The sequence below is a fragment of the Canis aureus genome, chromosome 24, assembly GCF_053574225.1.
Source record: "Canis aureus isolate CA01 chromosome 24, VMU_Caureus_v.1.0, whole genome shotgun sequence".
NCBI lineage: Eukaryota > Metazoa > Chordata > Mammalia > Carnivora > Canidae > Canis > Canis aureus.
The window spans coordinates 3,885,487-3,904,879 of record NC_135634.1 but is presented as its reverse complement, the minus strand read 5'-3'; the positions used below and the strand labels follow the sequence as shown (position 1 = coordinate 3,904,879).

Below are 19,393 nucleotides of genomic sequence, written 5' to 3'. Positions count from 1 at the left end.
AGTGCCTACTGAGCATGGAGCCCAGCAAGGAAATCGATCCCAGGACCCTGAGATCATGGCCTGAGCCAAAATCCAGAGCCAGACACTTAACCAACTGCACCATCCAGGTGGCCCTAAAAATCTGATATTCTAAAAATCTGATATTTTTTTTGTAGAGCTTTAAAACAAATTTCTTCAAATGAAATACTCTTTTTTTTTTTATGAATCTTGTGATTTTATTTTATTTATTTATGATAGTCACACAGAGAGAGAGAGAGGCAGAGACACAGGCAGAGGGAGAAGCAGGCTCCATGCACCGGGAGCCCGACGTGGGATTCGATCCCGGGTCTCCAGGATCGCGCCCTGGGCCAAAGGCAGGCGCCAAACCGCTGCGCCACCCAGGGATCCCAAATGAAATACTCTTACCTTAACTGTTGGGACTAATTGGTAATGTTTAGTGATATCTTTTTCCTAAGAAAGGGAAAATATAATAAACATATTAGTGAAATTGGGAGACCCTCATATATTAAATCATTTAATCATTAGTATTTAAGGGCATTAACTGAAATTTCCTGAAAGCCAGGTTAGCACAGTATATTTTATTTACTTTTTTAAATATTTTATTTATTTATTCATGAGAGACACATAGAGAGAGAGGCAGAGACAATAGGCAGAAGGAGAAGTAAGTTCCATGCAGGGAGCCCGACATGAGACTCAATCCTGGGTCTCCAGGATCAGGCCTTGGGCTGAAGGCGGCGCTAAACCGCTGAGCCACCCGGCTGCCCGCACAGTATAGTTCAATACACTTAACATAAAATATACAATCAGAGGCATTCTGTAACCTTCAAATTCCTCTAAGCCTTAAAGTACTCTCTGCAGACCAGCAGCATTACTATCACCTGGGTACTTGGAACTAAGTTCCGGGTCATCCTAGACCTGCTGCATCAGAGACCCTTAGGGTGGGATCCAGCAATCTGTGTTTTATTAAAGCCTTCCAGTGATTCTAATGGTGCTGAAGACTGAGAACCACTTACTAAGGGAAGAATGGAAAAGAAAGCTCTGCTTCTGATAAACATGTACTGAAGCAGCTGAAACTGAAATTGAATGTGGCCTTGAATCTGGCCTTAGATGACATCAAAGAGAAAGGTCTGCCAGAAATAATTAGAAGTCAAGCAACTAATCAATTGGCTCAAAACTGGGGCTAAGAAGCCACTCTCAGTTATTCCCTGTAGAGAAATAAGGTATTCAGAAGGTCAAAGAAAAGTTCAATAAAACTATCAGAGAATATGAGAGTAATGATTGTGGCCAGTAAGAATACATGACCCAGTAAGAATACATGACCTCCCATCTTCCTGCTTAGCATAGAGAATCACATTGTCTAGGCTGTCTACTATATGAAAGAAACTAGGTGTTACTCTTTCCGTTTTTTTTTTTGAAGAATAAAATAAAAATAAAACACTAGAACTCAAAACCCTGATTTATTTTGGCCTACATTACATATGGAAGTAAATACTTAATGATCTATGCTCATCTATCTATCTGGCAAAATTGAAATAACTCTGTTAGAGGTGGCATTGAGAAAACCTTTTAATAGGCAAACCACCACAAACATTTGAACAATTTATAAGACCAGAAGAGAAAATCAATGTCAAAGTGATAGGAAGACAGGTGACTTCAATGTCTTGTCTATAGGACACTATCCCAGACCCCTTTTAAGTCCAAAATTTCTAATTGCCTCCTGGATGTCAATTTCAACAAAGCAGGAACTGAGTATATCCAATCAGGTCCAATGGACTGTATCCCAGTCTCTTAGTGAATGGAGTTAATTTTTCCCAGGTATATACTCCCTCCCATGCCCTCTACCCACTAATAGTTTGTATTTACCAAACCCAGTCAACAGAACTCATCATTACCTGAGAATTTATTTCTCCTTCATCTTTTTCACTGTGATCACGCTTATTCATATTCCCATGGTATTTTTCTTGTCTCTCTTCACAGCTATATTTCTAGACTCCAAAGAACAGGAACATGTCTGCTCCTTAGCACCCAGCACAAGGCTAGGCACAGTAGACATATGCAAATAGTAAATTGTTCCCAAACTAATATGAAATCTCACAGCCCCTATGACTTCAGGATGCCACCACCCACTGCATCTTCTTCCAGAGAAAGAAACGGACATGTGACAAACTTACAAAGGAAGAGTATGTTTCCTAAGCCACATTTTTTTTTTCCTAAGCCACATTTATTACATTTTAAGTTCTTAGGTAAGTGTTCTAATGACCAGATTTGTATAATTTTTATATTATATCCTCTTTCTTGACTCATTTCAAGACAAGTTTATTTTGTCTACTTGTGATGTAGGAGCGAGTTAGGGGCAGATGGGGCTAGGCAGGGAAAAGTAAGGGAAAGGCCCAAAGTCAGGCCTCCAGGAATCTGTGGGCTCTCATAAACCCCAAGGATACCAAAAGGCCCCAGAGTCAAGCTCCTACCCATCCGGGGAAAACAGACATAAGACAGTAAAATCAGAAAAAAAATAAACCTGGCCCCCTGGCTCCAATAGGTTAGGGAGCTCCCCCTTTAATGGCTACTAAGTAATCACAGAAACCCCAGATGCAGAGAAATGTCAGACGGGGAGCACATCTCCTCTGTGCTCGTGACATTTACAAATCCACCCTGATATCAACAAGAAATTCACCAAGTTCCCTGGTCAGTTTCCTATAAAAGCCCCCAGAGGCAACCCTGTCAGGACCCCTCTCACTTCTCAGAGCTTCCTCTGTAGCTCTCCTGAGTAAAACTTCTATTGTTTTGCTCACTCTGTCCCTGACATTTGTTCGTCCACTCTGTTAGAGAAGAACCAAGCTCTCTTGTAGCACTTGGATATTATTGTTTTCAGGCATGGTTTTAGTGACCTCACCAGGACTAATAGCATATGTTCCAGAGTCTTTGGGGGAATGTCCAGGAGACTGGACATTCAGCAAATTATAATAATAGGCAAAGTGGCTTACAGCAATCACAAGAATCCTCTTAAGAAATTATGATCTATAAAAAAAAAAATTCCTGTCAAGAGCATATTTGCTACACGCAACACTGATTTATGGGAACTGTTACTCCAAAACATGTCGCTGTACCTGAGATACATTATCCAAGTAAATCACAGATGGAGCCAAGCTCTAATGGGATTTACTGTACCGCCCCCCACCCTGAACACAGAGAACATCTTTTATGTGCTACTTTGTATACACTTCATGTTCTAACAATATACCAGGAACTCTGGGGTAGGTTGGTTTTGTTCTTTCAAAATTACAAAGTTCAAACAAAAAGATACAATTTTTTTGTTTGTTCCTAGTGCCTCCACTGAAGATGAATTCTAGAATGTACAAATACAGAAGGAAAATTTCTTGGCCAGCAAACAGATCCAAGAGAAATCTTCCAGAAACACATGGCCTGGGATATTTCTGACTCTTGGCAGACTGCAAACCTTTACTGCCTTTTGTTAATAATCAGGGTTCAGATCAAGTGCCTGTAAGGAGCCAGGACCTACTTGTGAGACTAGAGATTAGCTCAGAAGTTGAGTATCTTCCAACAAACACTCTCATAATAGCAGATATCTTCTCCAGACACCAAATTTACTCAGGCCAGCACAAATGTCATTTACTAAAGAGACATGGAAATGTATGGCCACTATTCTCTAGAAAACAGAGCTATTTAGTAATCAATGTAAAAATACATTTAATGGCAATTTTGTTCTATAGGCTTGTTGCTATCTAAAATGATGGAGACCACAGTCACAGACCATCTTATGGTCACCTCTACAGACAAAGACAGGAGAGTGTACAATATAAGGCTGCTGTTATTAGAAGCCATGAAGTATGACTGTGAAGGAATTTCAAAATCACAAGGTGACTGAAAAAGCAGCCCTTGAACTTACACAGATGAAAACAGACTCCAACTCATTCCTAGCTATGTCCTGCACTTCCTTAGTGGTAAAAGCCTGGGATATAACCTACAGCTTTTTTAAAAACAGATTTCATTTATTTGAGAGAGCATGCAGAGTGAGAGAGAGATAGAGAGAGAGAGCACAAGCAGGGGAGGAGCAGACAGAGAAGCAGACACCCCACTTAGCAGGGAACTGGATGAGGGGCTCAATCCCAGGACCCTGAGATCATGACCCAAGCCTATGGCAGACCCTTAGCTAAGCCACTGTGGGACCCAGGAAATTGAACAAAATCCCCCACCCCCGGACAAGCAGAGCAGGACTGACTCTATTTGGGGCTGCACCCGCCTTGCGCTAATCGAAGACCAGGACACACCCTAATCGGAAATCCGGCTCAGAGGACCAGCATGACTGTGCAACTTTCTGCGTATCCCACTGGCCACGGGCCCCCATAAAGTTGCTGAGCCTCTTAGTCTCGGGGTCCAAGTCCCTGCTCCGTTGTGTCGGGTACACCTGGACCCAGGCTCCAGCTTGTAAATAAACCCTCGTGTGTTTGCATCCGTGTCGGCTCCTTGGTGGTTTCTTGGATTTGCAATCTTGGGCACAACACCACCCAGGCCCTCCATAACATCTTTAGATATTACCATGACCTGTCCATTCCTGGCAAGGTCTGTACAAGTTTGAAAGGATAGATCAAACAGATGAATTTTCTGCCAGTAAAATTTTAGTGGTAAGATGGAAAGGTAACACACAAACAACTGGCTATAAAACCAAAAGCCAATAAAGCAACAAGCAGAGAGGTATTGTCCTTGCGGAATGTTGCTTTCTGAAAGCTTAGGCTCAGGTAAGAGGAAGGGGTAGGTGGCGGGCGTCACAAAACAGGACCATGGAACACAGACTTCTGAGATGGCATTGAGAGTTGTTGTTGAAATTGTTTTTCAGGAGACACCCAGCCATGAAGCCATTCTGCTAATAATGGCAAAGATCGGATAAAAGTCCTCCAGCAAAGCAGAGATAACGGGAGCTACAACAGAGCTGGCTTTGAGAGAATGTAGTATCTCCTAACAGCTTATCCTTTGCAGAGATTGCATATTACCCACCCAATACAGCAGAAATGGCTAGAGCGGAGTAACACATTTGAAGATTTTACTTTAAAAACTGATTTTGAGCCACCGCAGTATGTGCAATGTCTTTGCAATTAGTCAATTGGACTTGATGCAGAGAAGTGAAGAGTTCAGTGTGAGAGGAAAAAGGATCAAAGAGACTATTCAGATACAGGGCAGTCACAAACAGAAGAGTCTAGACAGACAAAAACAGATTCCTTATTTGTTCCTGTTTAGGATTTCTCCACGTCCTCAGTGGTTAAAAAAAGCCAAACAACAACAACAAAAATAAGAAGAGAGGAGATATAGCACACTATAGAACTGTGTGCTATTTTATTTTCTCCTGATGACATTAAGATATAGCTACACTTTAGCATTGGTAAATTTAATACAGTTAAATCTAGTCAAAGTGTGGAGGCCGAGAAAATTAAGGCCGTTCCACTTTAAGTTCAGCGTTATCACAAGTGCAGCCATCCCAGGCCCCTGTGAATAAGAGCTGAACTTTACCTTACTTCAGTTACAGGAAGAAAACACCTTACAGCTTGAAGTCCTAGAAAGCCCCATATTAGAATAAAAACAGAGCCCAAGCCAGTGGCAGGAAGCCCCTATTAGAATGAGAACAGAGCTCCATGCCCTTGAAGGCCCCATATCAAAATGTAAACAGAACTTGAGGAATTGCTCCAGCCCTTCTGGAGGTCCCCAGACCAGTCCTTAAAACTAAGCTGAAACCCACTTCGGGGTCCAAGTCCCTGCTCCGCTGTGTCGGGTACACTTGGACCCAAGCTCCAGTGTGCTAATAAACCCTCGTGCGCTTGTGTCGGTGTCGGCTCCTTGGTGGTTTCTTGGGTTCGCAATCTTGGGCACAACAAAAGTTTAGTTATTTTCTAGTAATCCTTTCTCTATTTGCCTCAATTTAAAAGAAATCTACTGGAGTTTGCTAATGAACAATATCAAAATTAGGTGATACAATTCACTTGTGCAGTAAGATGCAGAAACCCAGTATAGGCAAACAGATTAAACAGGAAAATAGCAAACATGTTGGAAACGAAAGACAAAAGGAAAAATACCTACAGATACAGAGTGAGCCCCAAAAGTCTAGTTTGAGCATTACACAGAAATGTGGCCAATGTATGGGAAACCAATTCAGGCTCCTTTGTTCTGCTTTAGGTCTCACTAAAGGTAGATTAGCCAGGGCAGGCAGCGCAGGTGCTGGCGGCTGTTGGCAGGGATGAAGTGTGTACCTATTAGTAGCTCTCTATAGTAATAGTCCTAATTTCAATGCTGCTTATTCTTCATATTTAGAGAGAATCTGAGTAACCACAAAACTTTCTGCAATGAAAATAGACCCGAAACGGTGCTTTTGCACATACCTGTTTTTCTCCACTGGGCTTTTTGTGGTTCAGTAACAGTTCAACAGCTCCGACGACTTCTTTCCTGATAGCATGCAACAGAGCATCTCCAACGTAGACATTGAAGCTTAAAAGCAGTTCAATGAGCTCCAAGTTCTCATTTTCAATTGCAATGAGGAGAGCAGTTCTTCCAAGAGGATCAATGCAATTAATGTTGATTTTAAAATAAATTTCAGCTTCCTCCAGAGATTTCTTGACACTTGCATAATCTCCCTTTTCCACCGCATTTAAGTAGGCTTTTTCTGATGGAGAGAGTTCCGATTCTGCTCGGACTATCCTTAGAGGGATGCGATCTCTGTAGGGGGCATTCACATTCCTTTTGTAATAGAACTGAGCCATGTTTCATGCCATGCTACTTCCTTGTCTCTGAAAGTGCAAACAGAACCCAAAAAACACAAGGATCAGTGCCAGTACACTTTCTAATCATGATGTGTCACATTTAACATGTGGGACCCAGGACGTTGAACCGAAGTCCCAGGCCTGGCCGAGCAGCAGGACCGGCTCCCTTCGGTGCGGCCCCGCCCCGCCCCCCCGCGACCCCACAGGCCCTGCTTACTGCCCACGGCGCTGCCCACCCCGTCGAGCCGCCGGGCACCCCTCCCGGCCCCGGCCCCGGCCCCGGCCCCGGCCCCGGCCCCGGCCCCGGCCCCGGCCCCGGCCCGCAGCCACGCAGCCCCGCCTTGTGCCCCGAACCCGCGCGGATCCGGGGCTGCTGCGGGGTAAGGGGCCACGCGGGGCCCCTGCGTGCGGGCCCACGGGACCGGGCAACTTTCCGCCCATGGACAGTCCCGCGGGCCCCGGGCCCCGTAGAGCTGCGGCGCCTCTTAGCCTCGGGGGCCAGGTCCCTGCTCCCTGCGTCGGGCGCACCTGGACCCAGGCCCGTGTGTTTGCATCGGGGCGGCTCCTCGGGGGTTTCTCGGATTCGCGATCTGGGGCACGACATAAATGTTTTACTGCTGTTAGCTCCTGATTTCATACTTATGGATCTGAACTACTTTATTATTCTATGTCATTTGTATTCAACTCACTTCTTTACTTACATACGTTTACTACTAAATTAAAATTAATAGGAGATTCCAGGTACCTGAACATGCATATTCATCTTAATTGATTTTTTTAAACCTAATCATTTTATGAGTAAATTAACCTGACTTGAATAATACTTTAAAGGTAAATTAAACATACATTGAATCAACAAATGTGATTATATTTCATGTAATGTTTTCAATTTGGGAAATTATACATTACTTGTTTGTTACCTCAATTTAGTAGGCATTTCAGTTAACCAATTAATTAGGTTTCACTTTTCAATGTTCAGATTATTAGTCACATTAATCATAATTTCTCAACTAGGGGCACCTGGGTGGCCCAGTGGTTAAGCATCTGCCTTTGGCTCAGGTTGTGATCCCAGGGTCCTGGGATCAAGTCCCACATCAAACTCCCTCCAGGGATCCTGCTTCTCCTTCAGCCTGTCTCTGCCTCTCTGTCTCTCATGAATAAATAAAATCTTTAAAATAATAATTTCTCAACTATCTAGGTTCAAGATACAATTTGTTCCTTTCTGGCTTATTAGATTTCATATTTTATTAAGGCCCCTTCACAGATGAAACAAATTTAAGAATCTCATAATTCATAATATTTTTCTCAAATATTTCACTTTTTATTAGTCTTGGTGTTTCAAATGTATAATGACCAAACTACACAGCATGATATACATTCATTCCCATAATTACAGAAAGGAAGTGTGGCAATATTAATTTTTTAGAGAAAAATGAAGAGTGACGCTGGTGTTCAAATCTATTGATTTTAGGTGTGCAAATTATTTGCTTGAAACTTAATTATAATTTCAGGATTTGGAGATGCTTTGACTCACTAGAATCATGGGAGAGAATTTATAAATTTATATTATGGGATAGGAATGACAAATATTCCTCTAGTATAACTCAGACTACAATAAGTCAAGATTATTATGATGCTACGTATCTTATAATTTTCTGACCTAGAATGGCAGCACCTCCTTCCCAACCCATGTCAGCATCTGTAAGAGCATGTGGAATCAATGTCAACGGGCTTCATATTGTAATTTTACCAGGACTACAATGTAAATGATAATAAGTGGCATTTATAATACTTTATTTCCTCACATTGTCCTTACCTAAGACTCTTGGAAAAAATATGTAAATATTCCTTTTTATTTATTTATTTTTAAAGATTTACTTATTTATTTATGATAGACATAGAGAGAGAGAGGCAGAGACACAGGAGGAGGGAGAAGCAGGCTCCATGCTGGGAGCCCCACATGGGACTCGATCCCAGGACTCCAGGATCACGCCCTGGGCCAAAGGCAGGCCCTAAACTGCTGAGCCACCCAGGGATCCCCTAAATATTCCTTTTTAGAGCTGAATTCAAGGTTTGCCACCAACAATTGTTTTGTTTAAGACCAATGTTTGAAAGTAGCTCACCAAAAATACAGGGTAAAATTAAGGTATGAACACAACACACAGTGGTTTGAATTGTGACTCAGAGGAATTAGCCTAGAGGATGGAAAAATTTTATTTCATTTATTCTATTTTATTTAGTGATGATATGAAATAAAGAATTAGAGAGTAAATAAATAGCATTTGACTTCTTTTTTTTTTTTTTTTTAAAGATTTTATTTATTTATTCATGATAGTCACAGAGAGAGAGAGAGAGAGGCAGAGACACAGGCAGAGGGAGAAGCAGGCTCCATGCACCGGGAGCCCGATGTGGGATTCAATCCCGGGTCTCCAGGGTCGCGCCCTGGGCCAAAGGCAGGCGCCAAACCGCTGCGCCACCCAGGGATCCCCAGCATTTGACTTCTGACCAAGCTGCAGGATGGTGTGCATGCACTGTGGTATAGTGGTGAGCCCAGGTGCCCTCCAAAGCGCAGGATGTCAGTGACAACGAAGGGACTGGTGGACAACACAGAAAGTATTGGACAAGTTGGGAGAGATGAGGACAGATAATGGCAAATTAGATTCAGTAAAACCTATTTCATTTAATCCAGATAACTGCCATACATGTAAACTACATAAGGATGGGTTAAAATGTAATACTGCCCTGAAAAAAAGATGTAGCCTAATCAACACTGTATTTAAAATGTGAACTGGGCATGAGATTTTACATTTGGGAACCTGTTACTCCCCATAAAATGAGGTAAACAACACTATCAAACGAATGAGTGAGAAGAATCAGAGTTAGTGCTGAAAAAGATCTTCTACCTTTTCTTAAAGATTTTATTTATTCATGAGAGACACACAGAGAGAGGCAGAGACATAGGCAGAGGGAGAAGCAGGCTCCCCTTAGGGAGCCTGATGTGGAACTCGATCCCCAGACCCCGAGATCACGACTTGTACCAAAGGTAGACGCTCAACCACTGAGCCACCCAGGTGTCCTGAGAAAGATCTATTAACCGTATTGTTCTCTTCCAATTTCTTGAATTTGAAACAAACACAAAACCCAATGTGACTTGGGAAGGATAGGTGAATCTGAGATATATTAAATATACTAAGAAATTAAATACATTAAATAAGTGAAATTTAATTACTTCTATGGAATATAAAATACACACACGTAAAATAATTCTGGCTAAAACATTAAAAGAATAAGAAGATTGTATAATTTTTAGACAAGTCTCTGTGCTGGATTACTTGAGATGCAAGGATACGAATAGAAAGACAAAAATCAGGGTTAACTTTTTGAAACCATGAGAGACGAATGTAATAGTGAATGCAAGGTGCTGATAAGGCTGATGGGAGTTCCTGAGCTGACACAATTGTCAGCAACTCTGGAACTGCCACTGGAAAGGAAGTCTTGAAAGAAGAGGAGGCTTAGTATAGCAGAGATCCTGACCTAAAGTGTGTGAATGAAAGTCTGTTCCTGGTCCTACATTTTCAGAATGAGCTTTCTGGGGAGGAAAAGATGTTTTCCTCTATGAAATCACATAATTGATTTCAATGCCCCCTTTATAACATACCATCCAGAAGTAAAATGACTGTTTCATCCAGTTACATTTCAGACTCAGAAGAGAGATGGGAAGTGATGGGAAAAACCTCAAATTCCGTACGTGAATTTTTAAATAACCCAAATTCTAATTTCTGTAAATGTGTTGGGGATTAACACAATCACAAAGCTGGAGAGAGCTACACCTTGCCATCAAGAGAAATTTTTTTAAAATTGTCACTAGATTTGAGAACCACAATTATCTATGCAACATAAACAGAAAAACAAAAGGTCCTACATTTTCTTATCAATCAGAAGGCATATTTCCTAGAGGATGGACTTAGTTGTACAGTAGAAAGAATAGTGGACTTCCGTACAACAGAGATAAAGAAAATACACAGAAATCTCTACTCTTGAGTAGACATTAAAGTTAAAATAAATTTTTCATATATATGTATATATATGAGTATATATATTGTTTTTATTCTAGTTTATGATAAAAAAATTGTGTTTACAAGTGTGATTTCTTGGCTCAGTGAGAAATTTGACTCCCATTTTTCTGTTAAGATACTACTACATATATTTAAGTTGATTTTGTATTTTTTCTGGACTCTGATATTGAAATGACATTTTCCAAGACAATTTATTCACATTCAATCCAATTTGGATTTCTTTTTGGCTATTGGTATAGTACATTATCTCTAATCTTAATTCCACCAAAACACCAAATGCTTTGTTTTTTGCTACCATTCTGAATTCCAGACCCCTTCCTACTTCCTCAGGAACAATATATATACTCCTATATACTGTATGTGCATTTCAGTAGTTTAAGTCTTGTACAAAAACTGCCACATAATTCACTTAGCCTGTCTAAAACCTAACCAACAAAGTTTTCTCTGGTTTTGATGCTGTAAAAGCACAATGAATTATTAAATTCCTCTGAAGGGTTTTAAGGATCTTTCTGTGAATTTCAAGAAGTTCATGTCCTAATTACTTAAGGAAAGGAAAAACACTTTACTAAGTAAATATTATGACATCCTAAGATTTTAAAGGAGGAAATCGGGAATATGCTTATTTTTAGAATTGAAGCCCCTCAACAACTACCAAACCTAAAACTAAACCCTAGATATCCTTATTAAAACACACACACACCTAGAAGAATGCATCTGCAGGGCAAAAATTTTTATTTTTCTTGACTTTTTATCTCATGGGATTTAGAAAATACACACGGCTGTCAAAGTTTGAATTTCAACCTCGAGAGCATTGATCTCTTTTTCTTCCCCTCCAATTTCAGAGGAAAGGATGTTTGCTCTATCTACCACTGCCTGAGGGTTCAGCCACTGCCACCTCTCCATCAGTTACCTCTTTCTTTCAGACCTTAAACCGCTCTGCATGTTGAACTTTTCTCAAATTACAAATGTATTTAATTTTCACCTACTTACTTTAAAGTTCTAATTATCTTTTTTTTTTTTTTTTTAAGATTTTATGTATTTATTCATGAGACAAACAGAGAAAGAGGCAGGGACATAGGCAGAGGGAGAAGCAGGCTCCCTGCGGGGAACCCAATGTGGGACTTGATCCCAGGACCCCAGGATTATGACCTGAGCCAAAGGCAGACACTCAACCATGGAGCCACCTTGGTGCCCCAAAATTCTAATTATCTTTGGCAATTCTCTTTTTCTCTCATCTCTGGTTTTGTTTTATAAAGTTTAAGCTAATCTCCCATTTACTCATTTACTCTAACATGGTATTTATCACCATCATGGAATAAATATTTGTCTTAAAGTCAGTCATGTCTTGCTAGTTGTCAGATACATTTTAGTGCTTTTCAGGCAACATAATACTCGGCTTTCTAGCAGCCTTCTGTGATGAGCCTCTCTCTAATAAAATGTCCCCACCTTGAGTTCTAGGACATGCTCTACTTTCTACCTCAACAAGACCTCTCTCTCTCGATAGCCTCCAGCTTCTTTTCCTTCCATCTGAAGCCTAAATGCTATTACCAGGGCTCTGCTTATGGCTCTTTTCTCTGTTACTGTCATTAGCTATTCTCATCCATTACTCATTATCTGAAATGTTCCATAAAACCCATATATGTCTTTACAATATGCCATGTATTTTTAAAATGTTCTAAAATCCATGCTTGCAGTCCATACTTCTTTAAGTTCCAGACCTGTGCTGTCCAATGTCGTACTTATTAGTCACATGTGGCTACTTAAACATAAGTCAACTAACATTAAATAATATTAATTTCTTAAGTCTTATTTGCCATATTTCAACTGCTCCGTAGCATTTCCTGTGCATACTGCTGACTTTATCTCCTCATCGTCTTTAACATGGCCACACCAATATTCTTCTAAATCATCTCACTGATATTATTCTTCCATGCTCTCTATTTAGCCTCCACAATGACACATGCCTAATCATGCCAAAATGTCAATCTGATCAAATCACTCTCTTTAAAATTCTTAAGTGACTGATAATCATTCATAGGAAAACATACTGACTCATTACAGAATACTGGACTCTCGATGATCTGGTTTCTAAATGCCTTCTTAGACATATTTCCCAAGATCGCTTCTGGAAAACCATATTTTCACTGACAAACTACTTAACTATTATAGCTCTAAGTATTTTCTCATACTTTTCTTTACAATAGGAATACCTTTCCTTCCCTTGAGCCTCTGGCAACTCCTGCCAAGTTCTAAAACCTTCTGTGAGGTATCACAGCCTTGAGGATTTTTCTTCCCCTTCTTCCTAAGATGGGTCTGCAGAAAATCTGTGGACCTCTTACAGATTTAGATCTTTTCTATTTAACTGTATAGGAGATTGTGACTTTATACAGTTTTGCATCCACAGGGCTAAGCAAAAAGTAAGTGCCCCAAATTTGTTGATGAATCAGTGAATTAATGACCATACTTTTAGAGTTATTCCACTGCCATTTTAAGTAAAAGAATAAAATTAACAGTCAAATTGCTTTAATGGCTTGTTTAAAATTGGTTTAGCTTTTGGTGGTCCATTAAATGCAACAGTAAATAACTGGACTTCTGATCAACAGCTTGTGTGAAATGCTTTAATTTTTACCTATTTTTCTTCTTTGAATATCTTTACCCCTAAGTTTTTGTCAACTGTATGAAAAATTAAAACTGTATTGTATAAATCAACACATATATAGCTCATTGGTCTGGAATATGCTTCTTTACTGCTATTACCTAAAATTGTCAGAAGGGCATTCGAATAAGGAATCAGATTAACATCAGACCATTTTTTAAAAAGATTTATTTATTTATGTTAGAGAGACTATGACTGAAAGAGAGCGAGTGGGTAAGGGGAAGAGGGAGAGAATCCTCAGGCAGTCTTTCTGCTGAGTGAGGAGTCTGATGCAGGGCTCGATCCTATGACCTATGAGATCACCAACTGAGCTAAAACCAAGACTCAGATACTCAACCAACTGAGTGACCTAGGTGTCTCCAACATCAGACCTCTTAACAACAAATATGGAGGCTAGAAGATGATATTTTTGAAAGATGTGGAAACAACCTCCTCCCTCAATAAAACAGAAGTTTGAATTGAGTTGGAATTTCATACCTTACTAAAATTATTTAGATGTAATAAGACATAAAATCAGTCTCATGCATCCAGCCTCAGAAGATTTTTCACACATAAGATCAATATATGAAAACTACAGATAGAGATAAAAAAAGAAGACTTATTGTTTAAATGGTTAAGAGATTTTTATCTCTTTTGCTCATTTGATATATATACAGTGCTTAGAAAAAGGTCTGGTATACAGTAAATGCACAAGTGTTAAATGAATTAAATACCGATTGAACATCCATGTGTCAAAATGTGTGTACCAAACCTTGGCAATACCATGGTGAATGATCTTTTTGCTCATAAGAGCTTACGATCCATCAGAGAGGACTCACAAAAATTTTTAAAAACCTACGGACAAACAGAATAATTACAATTTTGTTAAGGTTATAATGGAAACAAAGGGTGAGATGGAGAGCTGCATGAGGTAGGGTAGTCAAGATGTCTCTCTGTGACATGACTGATGATAAATGCTAGCTATGTAAGACGTAAAAAGTGTAAATAAAACCAATCTATTAAAGGGATCTGAAAGTGAGAAGATGGTAAGGCAGGAAGAACAGTATAGAGTTTGGCATATAGAGAGTAAGGGAAAGAAGGAGGAGGTGACTCTGTAGCCCAGAATGTGGGGCATGGATTTTTTTTTTTAAGATTTTATTTATTTATTAATTCATGAGAAACACACACAGAGAGAGAGAGAGACAGAGACAGAGACACAGGCAGAAGGAGAAGCAGGCTCCATACAGGGAGCCCGACATGGGACTCGAACCCAGGTCTCCAGGATCAGGCCCTGGGCTGAAGACGGCACTAAACCGCTGAGCCACCGGGGCTGCCCGGGGCATGGATTTTGGAATGTATTCGAAGCATAACAAGAAGTCACTGAAGGGCTTTGAACTGGGGAGTGACCTGATCCAATTTCTGTTTTTAAAGGTCACTTGGGTGTCCGGGTGGCTTGGTCCATTAAGTATCTGCCATTGGTTCAGGTCATGATTTCAGGACCTGGAATCAAGCCCCATATTGGACTCCCTGCTCAGGGGGGAGTGTGCTTCTCTCTCCCTCTATGCCTCTCCCTAGCTCCTGCGCAGGCATGTACATAAGATGTTCTCTCCTTCTCTCTCTCAAATAAATAAATAAAAATCTTAAAAAAAAAATAAAGGTCACTTGGGCTGCTAACTGATTTGGAATTGTGCAAGAGTAAAAACTAAGAGATCATCTGACAGTAAACCAAGTGAGTATCATTAAGAGTCTCTATCAGAAAAGAGGAAACATTAAATCCTGTGAATCAGAATGCAAAATTCTTAGACTCTGGTCTGGTATAATGCTAATGAGGATTGAAATGTTTGCTCATATTTTACTGGATTTATCAACATGTTTATGCTTTGTATTATTGAATATATTTCAAGTAATCTTACCCTGTCTTTTCTGTACCTCTATTTTTTCCATAATTCTGTAGAATCTGAAGTTTTTCAGGAATATGCATGTCATTTTCTAACAAAGATGTGTGTATACATATGGCTGTTACTACCCCAGAAATATCTGTACTTCTTTCATTGTGTCAAAGATGTCGCTGCTTGGCTTGCTGACAATGAAAGCATAACATGGCAAAGAGAACAATGTTAAGAAGAAATGAGGGGAGAAACATGCATATCCCAAATAATTAGTTTAGACAAATAACCTAGTTTCAAAAATGACTTATTCAACATCAAAATGTATTCAAAGTACCCCACCACACTCAGATCCTGCAATTCACAGCTGCTCTTTAGTTTCTGAAATCACGTATGCGTACGTGTGTGCATCCATCTATATTCTGTCATGGTAGTAATGTTAAGTCTCTAGGCTAAAACAAAAAGAAATAAATCTTTTAGTGATAGCAAAGGTAATACAAAAATGGTTAAATTGGATGCACATATAGAATTTTTGCTAAGTACATGACTACTTTATTTTTTAAAAGTACCAATTAGATTATTCCAAGAGGTAAAAAAAGGACACCATGTGGCTGAGATGTTACTGCTGTTGGCGGTGGTGGGATGTGTGTGCGTGTGTGTGTGTGTGTGTGTGTGTGTGTCTGAAAGATGACTGAACAGGTACTGCATAGTAGTATATCAATAGGGAAGCATGACAAATCAGTGCAGGGAATGGAAAAAAATATAAATAATATTGACACAACTGATGAGATATTTTGGAAATAATTACTTCAGAATACCATGAAAAGTGGATTCTAAATTAATTAAAAGTGAAATATTGAAACAAATGAAATTTCAATAGGAAGGAGTTTTCTAAGCAAAAAACAACAGAGAGATGATGAGACAGGCTTATGGATGCACAGAATTAAAAAATATCTTAGCATTCACACATAATACACAAAGTTAGAAGGCAAAACAAGGAATATTATTCAAAATACATATGACTGAAAAGAACTTATTCAACAGAAAAGAAAGCCACTAAGGGCAGCCCCGGTGGCCCAGCGGTTTAGCACCACCTTCAGCCCAGGGCATGATCCTGGAGCCCCAGGTTCGAGTCCCACGTCAGGCTCCCTGCATGGAGCCTGCTTCTCCTCTACCTGTGTCTCTGCCTCTCTTTCTCTCTTTCTCTCTCTCTGTCATGAATAAATAAATAAAATCTTTAAAAACAAAAGAAATAAAGAAAAGAAAGCCACTAACATTCAAAGAGTAAAAAGAACAGCCTCAATTAATTTAAATATTAAAAGAGAGAGAGAGAGAGAGAGAACAGCTCCTTCAGAGAAAAAAAAAGAGGCTATTATCAATAAACATCATTTGAAAATGCATCCTAGGGGTGCCTGGGTGGTTGAGTCGGTTAAGTGTCTGCCTTAGCCTCAGGTCATGATCTCAGGCTCCTGCGATCCAGCCAGGCATCTGCTCCCTTCTCAGCGGGAGTCCGCTTCTCTCCCCCCTGCCTCCTCCCCTGGCTCCTGCTTTCTCTCTCAAATAAATAAAAAATAAAATTTTAATAAAAAGAAAATGATTCTACTTTTCTGACCTCTAAAACTGAGAAGTTTGCCAGCATGATAAAACATACTGCATAGCAAATGTAGTCAGATTAAATATAAGAGAATAGCCAATGCCAGAAAGGATTCAGTGGAAATGCTTCTCTTTTAAATTGCTGGTCACAGTTTAAACTGAAAAGGAATTGGAAATACACATATCAGTCTCTGGGAAGGTTCAAGCTCTTCACCCTAGGAATATCTCTTCCAGAAATCTACCAAGGAGTCTTATTTTACAAGACAGGCAATGATGTATGCACAAAAGGAAAAATAACTTTTCTGTTGTTGGAAAAAACTCGTGAGATTCAAAAGCCAGTAATTATTAGCTAGTTCAACTAAGAGCTGAATATTTAATTTAAAAATGTGTGTTACTGTTAAAATAATGTGTATTAAAGGTTAACATCATGCAAAATAATAGTATTATAGTAAGTGCTAATCATGAAGAAAATTAGCATCTACAACAATGATAAAACCTGTAAGAAGGAGATAACTATACTCACAATTAAGACAGGTTACCTATGGGTAATTGGTGATTTTTGTTCTGGCCTACATTTTCTAGGTTTTTTGATAAAGAGAATACATTCTCTGCTCGCTCTCTCCCTCTTTTTAAAATATTTTATTTATTTAAAATATTTCTTTTTTTAAGATTTCATTTATTTATTTGAGAGAGAGAGAGAGAGAGAGAGCACAAACGGGGTGAGGGGCAGAGGGATAAGCTAACCCTGAAGCAGGGCACGATCCAGGACTCCAGGATCAAGACCTGAGCAGAAGGCAGATGCTTAACTGACTGAGACACCCAGGTGCCCCAAAATACAATGATTGTAATTAAAAGTCTTTAATCACAAAGTAAAGTTTATTTTATTTTTTTTAAAAAAGCAACACTCTGGTGTCCTAATAATTAGCAGGATTCTCATGTTTAAAAGGTATTCAGTATGTTTTTCACAACTCCAAAAGCCAGAACTAAGACTGAGAGGTAGAAATTATGAAGAAAAAGCATTCTTCTCAACAAAAGGGTCATTTAATAGTAAGATTTGTTCAGGAGCACCTGGCTGGCTCTAGGGGTTGAGTATCTTCTGCCTTTGGCTAAGGTCCTGATCCCGGGGTTCTGGGATAGAGTCCCACATCAGACTCCCAAGGGAGCCTACTTCTCCCTCTGCCCGTGTCTCTGCCTCTCTGTGTCTCTCATGAATAAATAAATAAAATCTTAAAAAAAAGATTTGTTCAAATATCCAATGTTTAACTTAGAGGCTAGTAAACTCCCTGTTACTAATAGTATTCAAACACTGAAGAGACAACTTATGGGAATGTTGTAGAAAAGATTCAAAAACTAAACAGATGGATAAATTGGATAATCTTTAATGACTATGATGGTTAGACTATGCTTCTATTAGTCTCTGCTTTTATCAGACTCTGCCAATAAACCATGTGACCTTGAACACATCTCTAAATTTGTCACTTTTTATTCTTCCATTAAAGTCATACAAAATGATCCTGTTTCCGTGAAGCTCTATAATTTTTTACCTAATTTTTATAAATTAAGGTATTTGCATTCAGCAGGTATTTGTTTTTTGGGGTTTTTAAAAAATTTTTTTCTAATTGGAGTTCAATTTGTCAACATTTAGCGTAACACCCAGTGCTCATCCTGCCAAGCGCCCCCCTCAGTGCCCATCACCCAGTCACCCCAACCCCCAACCCCTCCGGCCAACCTCCCCTTCCACTACCCCTTGTTCGTTTCCCAGTGTTAGGAGTCTCTCATGTTTTGTCATCCTCACTGATATTTTCCCTCATCCTCTCTCCTTTCCCTTTATTCCCTTTCACTAATTTTTATATTCCCCAAATGAATGAGGATCATATAATGTTTGTCCTTCTCCGATTGACTTATTTCACTCAGCATAACACCCTCCAGTTCCATCCATGTTGGAGCAAATGGTGGGTATTTGTCACTTCTAATGTTCAGCAGGTATTTGTGATTTTCCTGCTCTTGGTCATAGATTGGGTGTCTCATTACATAGCACTGAGGTTTCCAAGGAAACTATTTCCAAAATATATTACTTACTCAGATAAACACAACTACAAGAAATAGTTTAAAATCTGTTTATTTTATGGTAATCACAAAGAGCAATTCACTTTTTGATATCATACAGTTTTTAGAATTTTCCATTGTAGTCTTCACCCTAAATATTAATTATATTATGCAGTAACTTGATTTTTTTATTTCTATAAAGTATTATTTCTTATTAAGTAAAAATATGTTTTCGTTTGGATAATGAAAATACATGCATTTGTCATTATTGCTGGAGCTAGAATTTTCTTATCAGGGATACAATTTTATAAATCTCCAAATGTATCTTTGTTATTTGTATCTGTAAATAAGACAGTCTATATTAAGTTTTTTTCCTCCTTAAATGAGGTGGTT

At 39.3% G+C, this 19,393-nt stretch overlaps 1 protein-coding gene across 2 annotated transcripts in view; it reads right to left on the bottom strand.

Annotated features, from left to right (window-relative positions):
• Nucleotides 1-19,393, bottom strand: part of TRPC4 (transient receptor potential cation channel subfamily C member 4) — a 208,621-nt gene that overhangs the window by 147,457 nt on the left and 41,771 nt on the right. For both annotated transcript variants that reach the window (XM_077867972.1, XM_077867973.1), the window contains exon 2: nucleotides 6,387-6,791. In XM_077867972.1, the coding sequence (XP_077724098.1) occupies nucleotides 6,387-6,764 (378 nt within the window). In that variant the 5' untranslated portion in view covers nucleotides 6,765-6,791. The remainder of the gene's footprint in view (nucleotides 1-6,386; nucleotides 6,792-19,393) is intronic.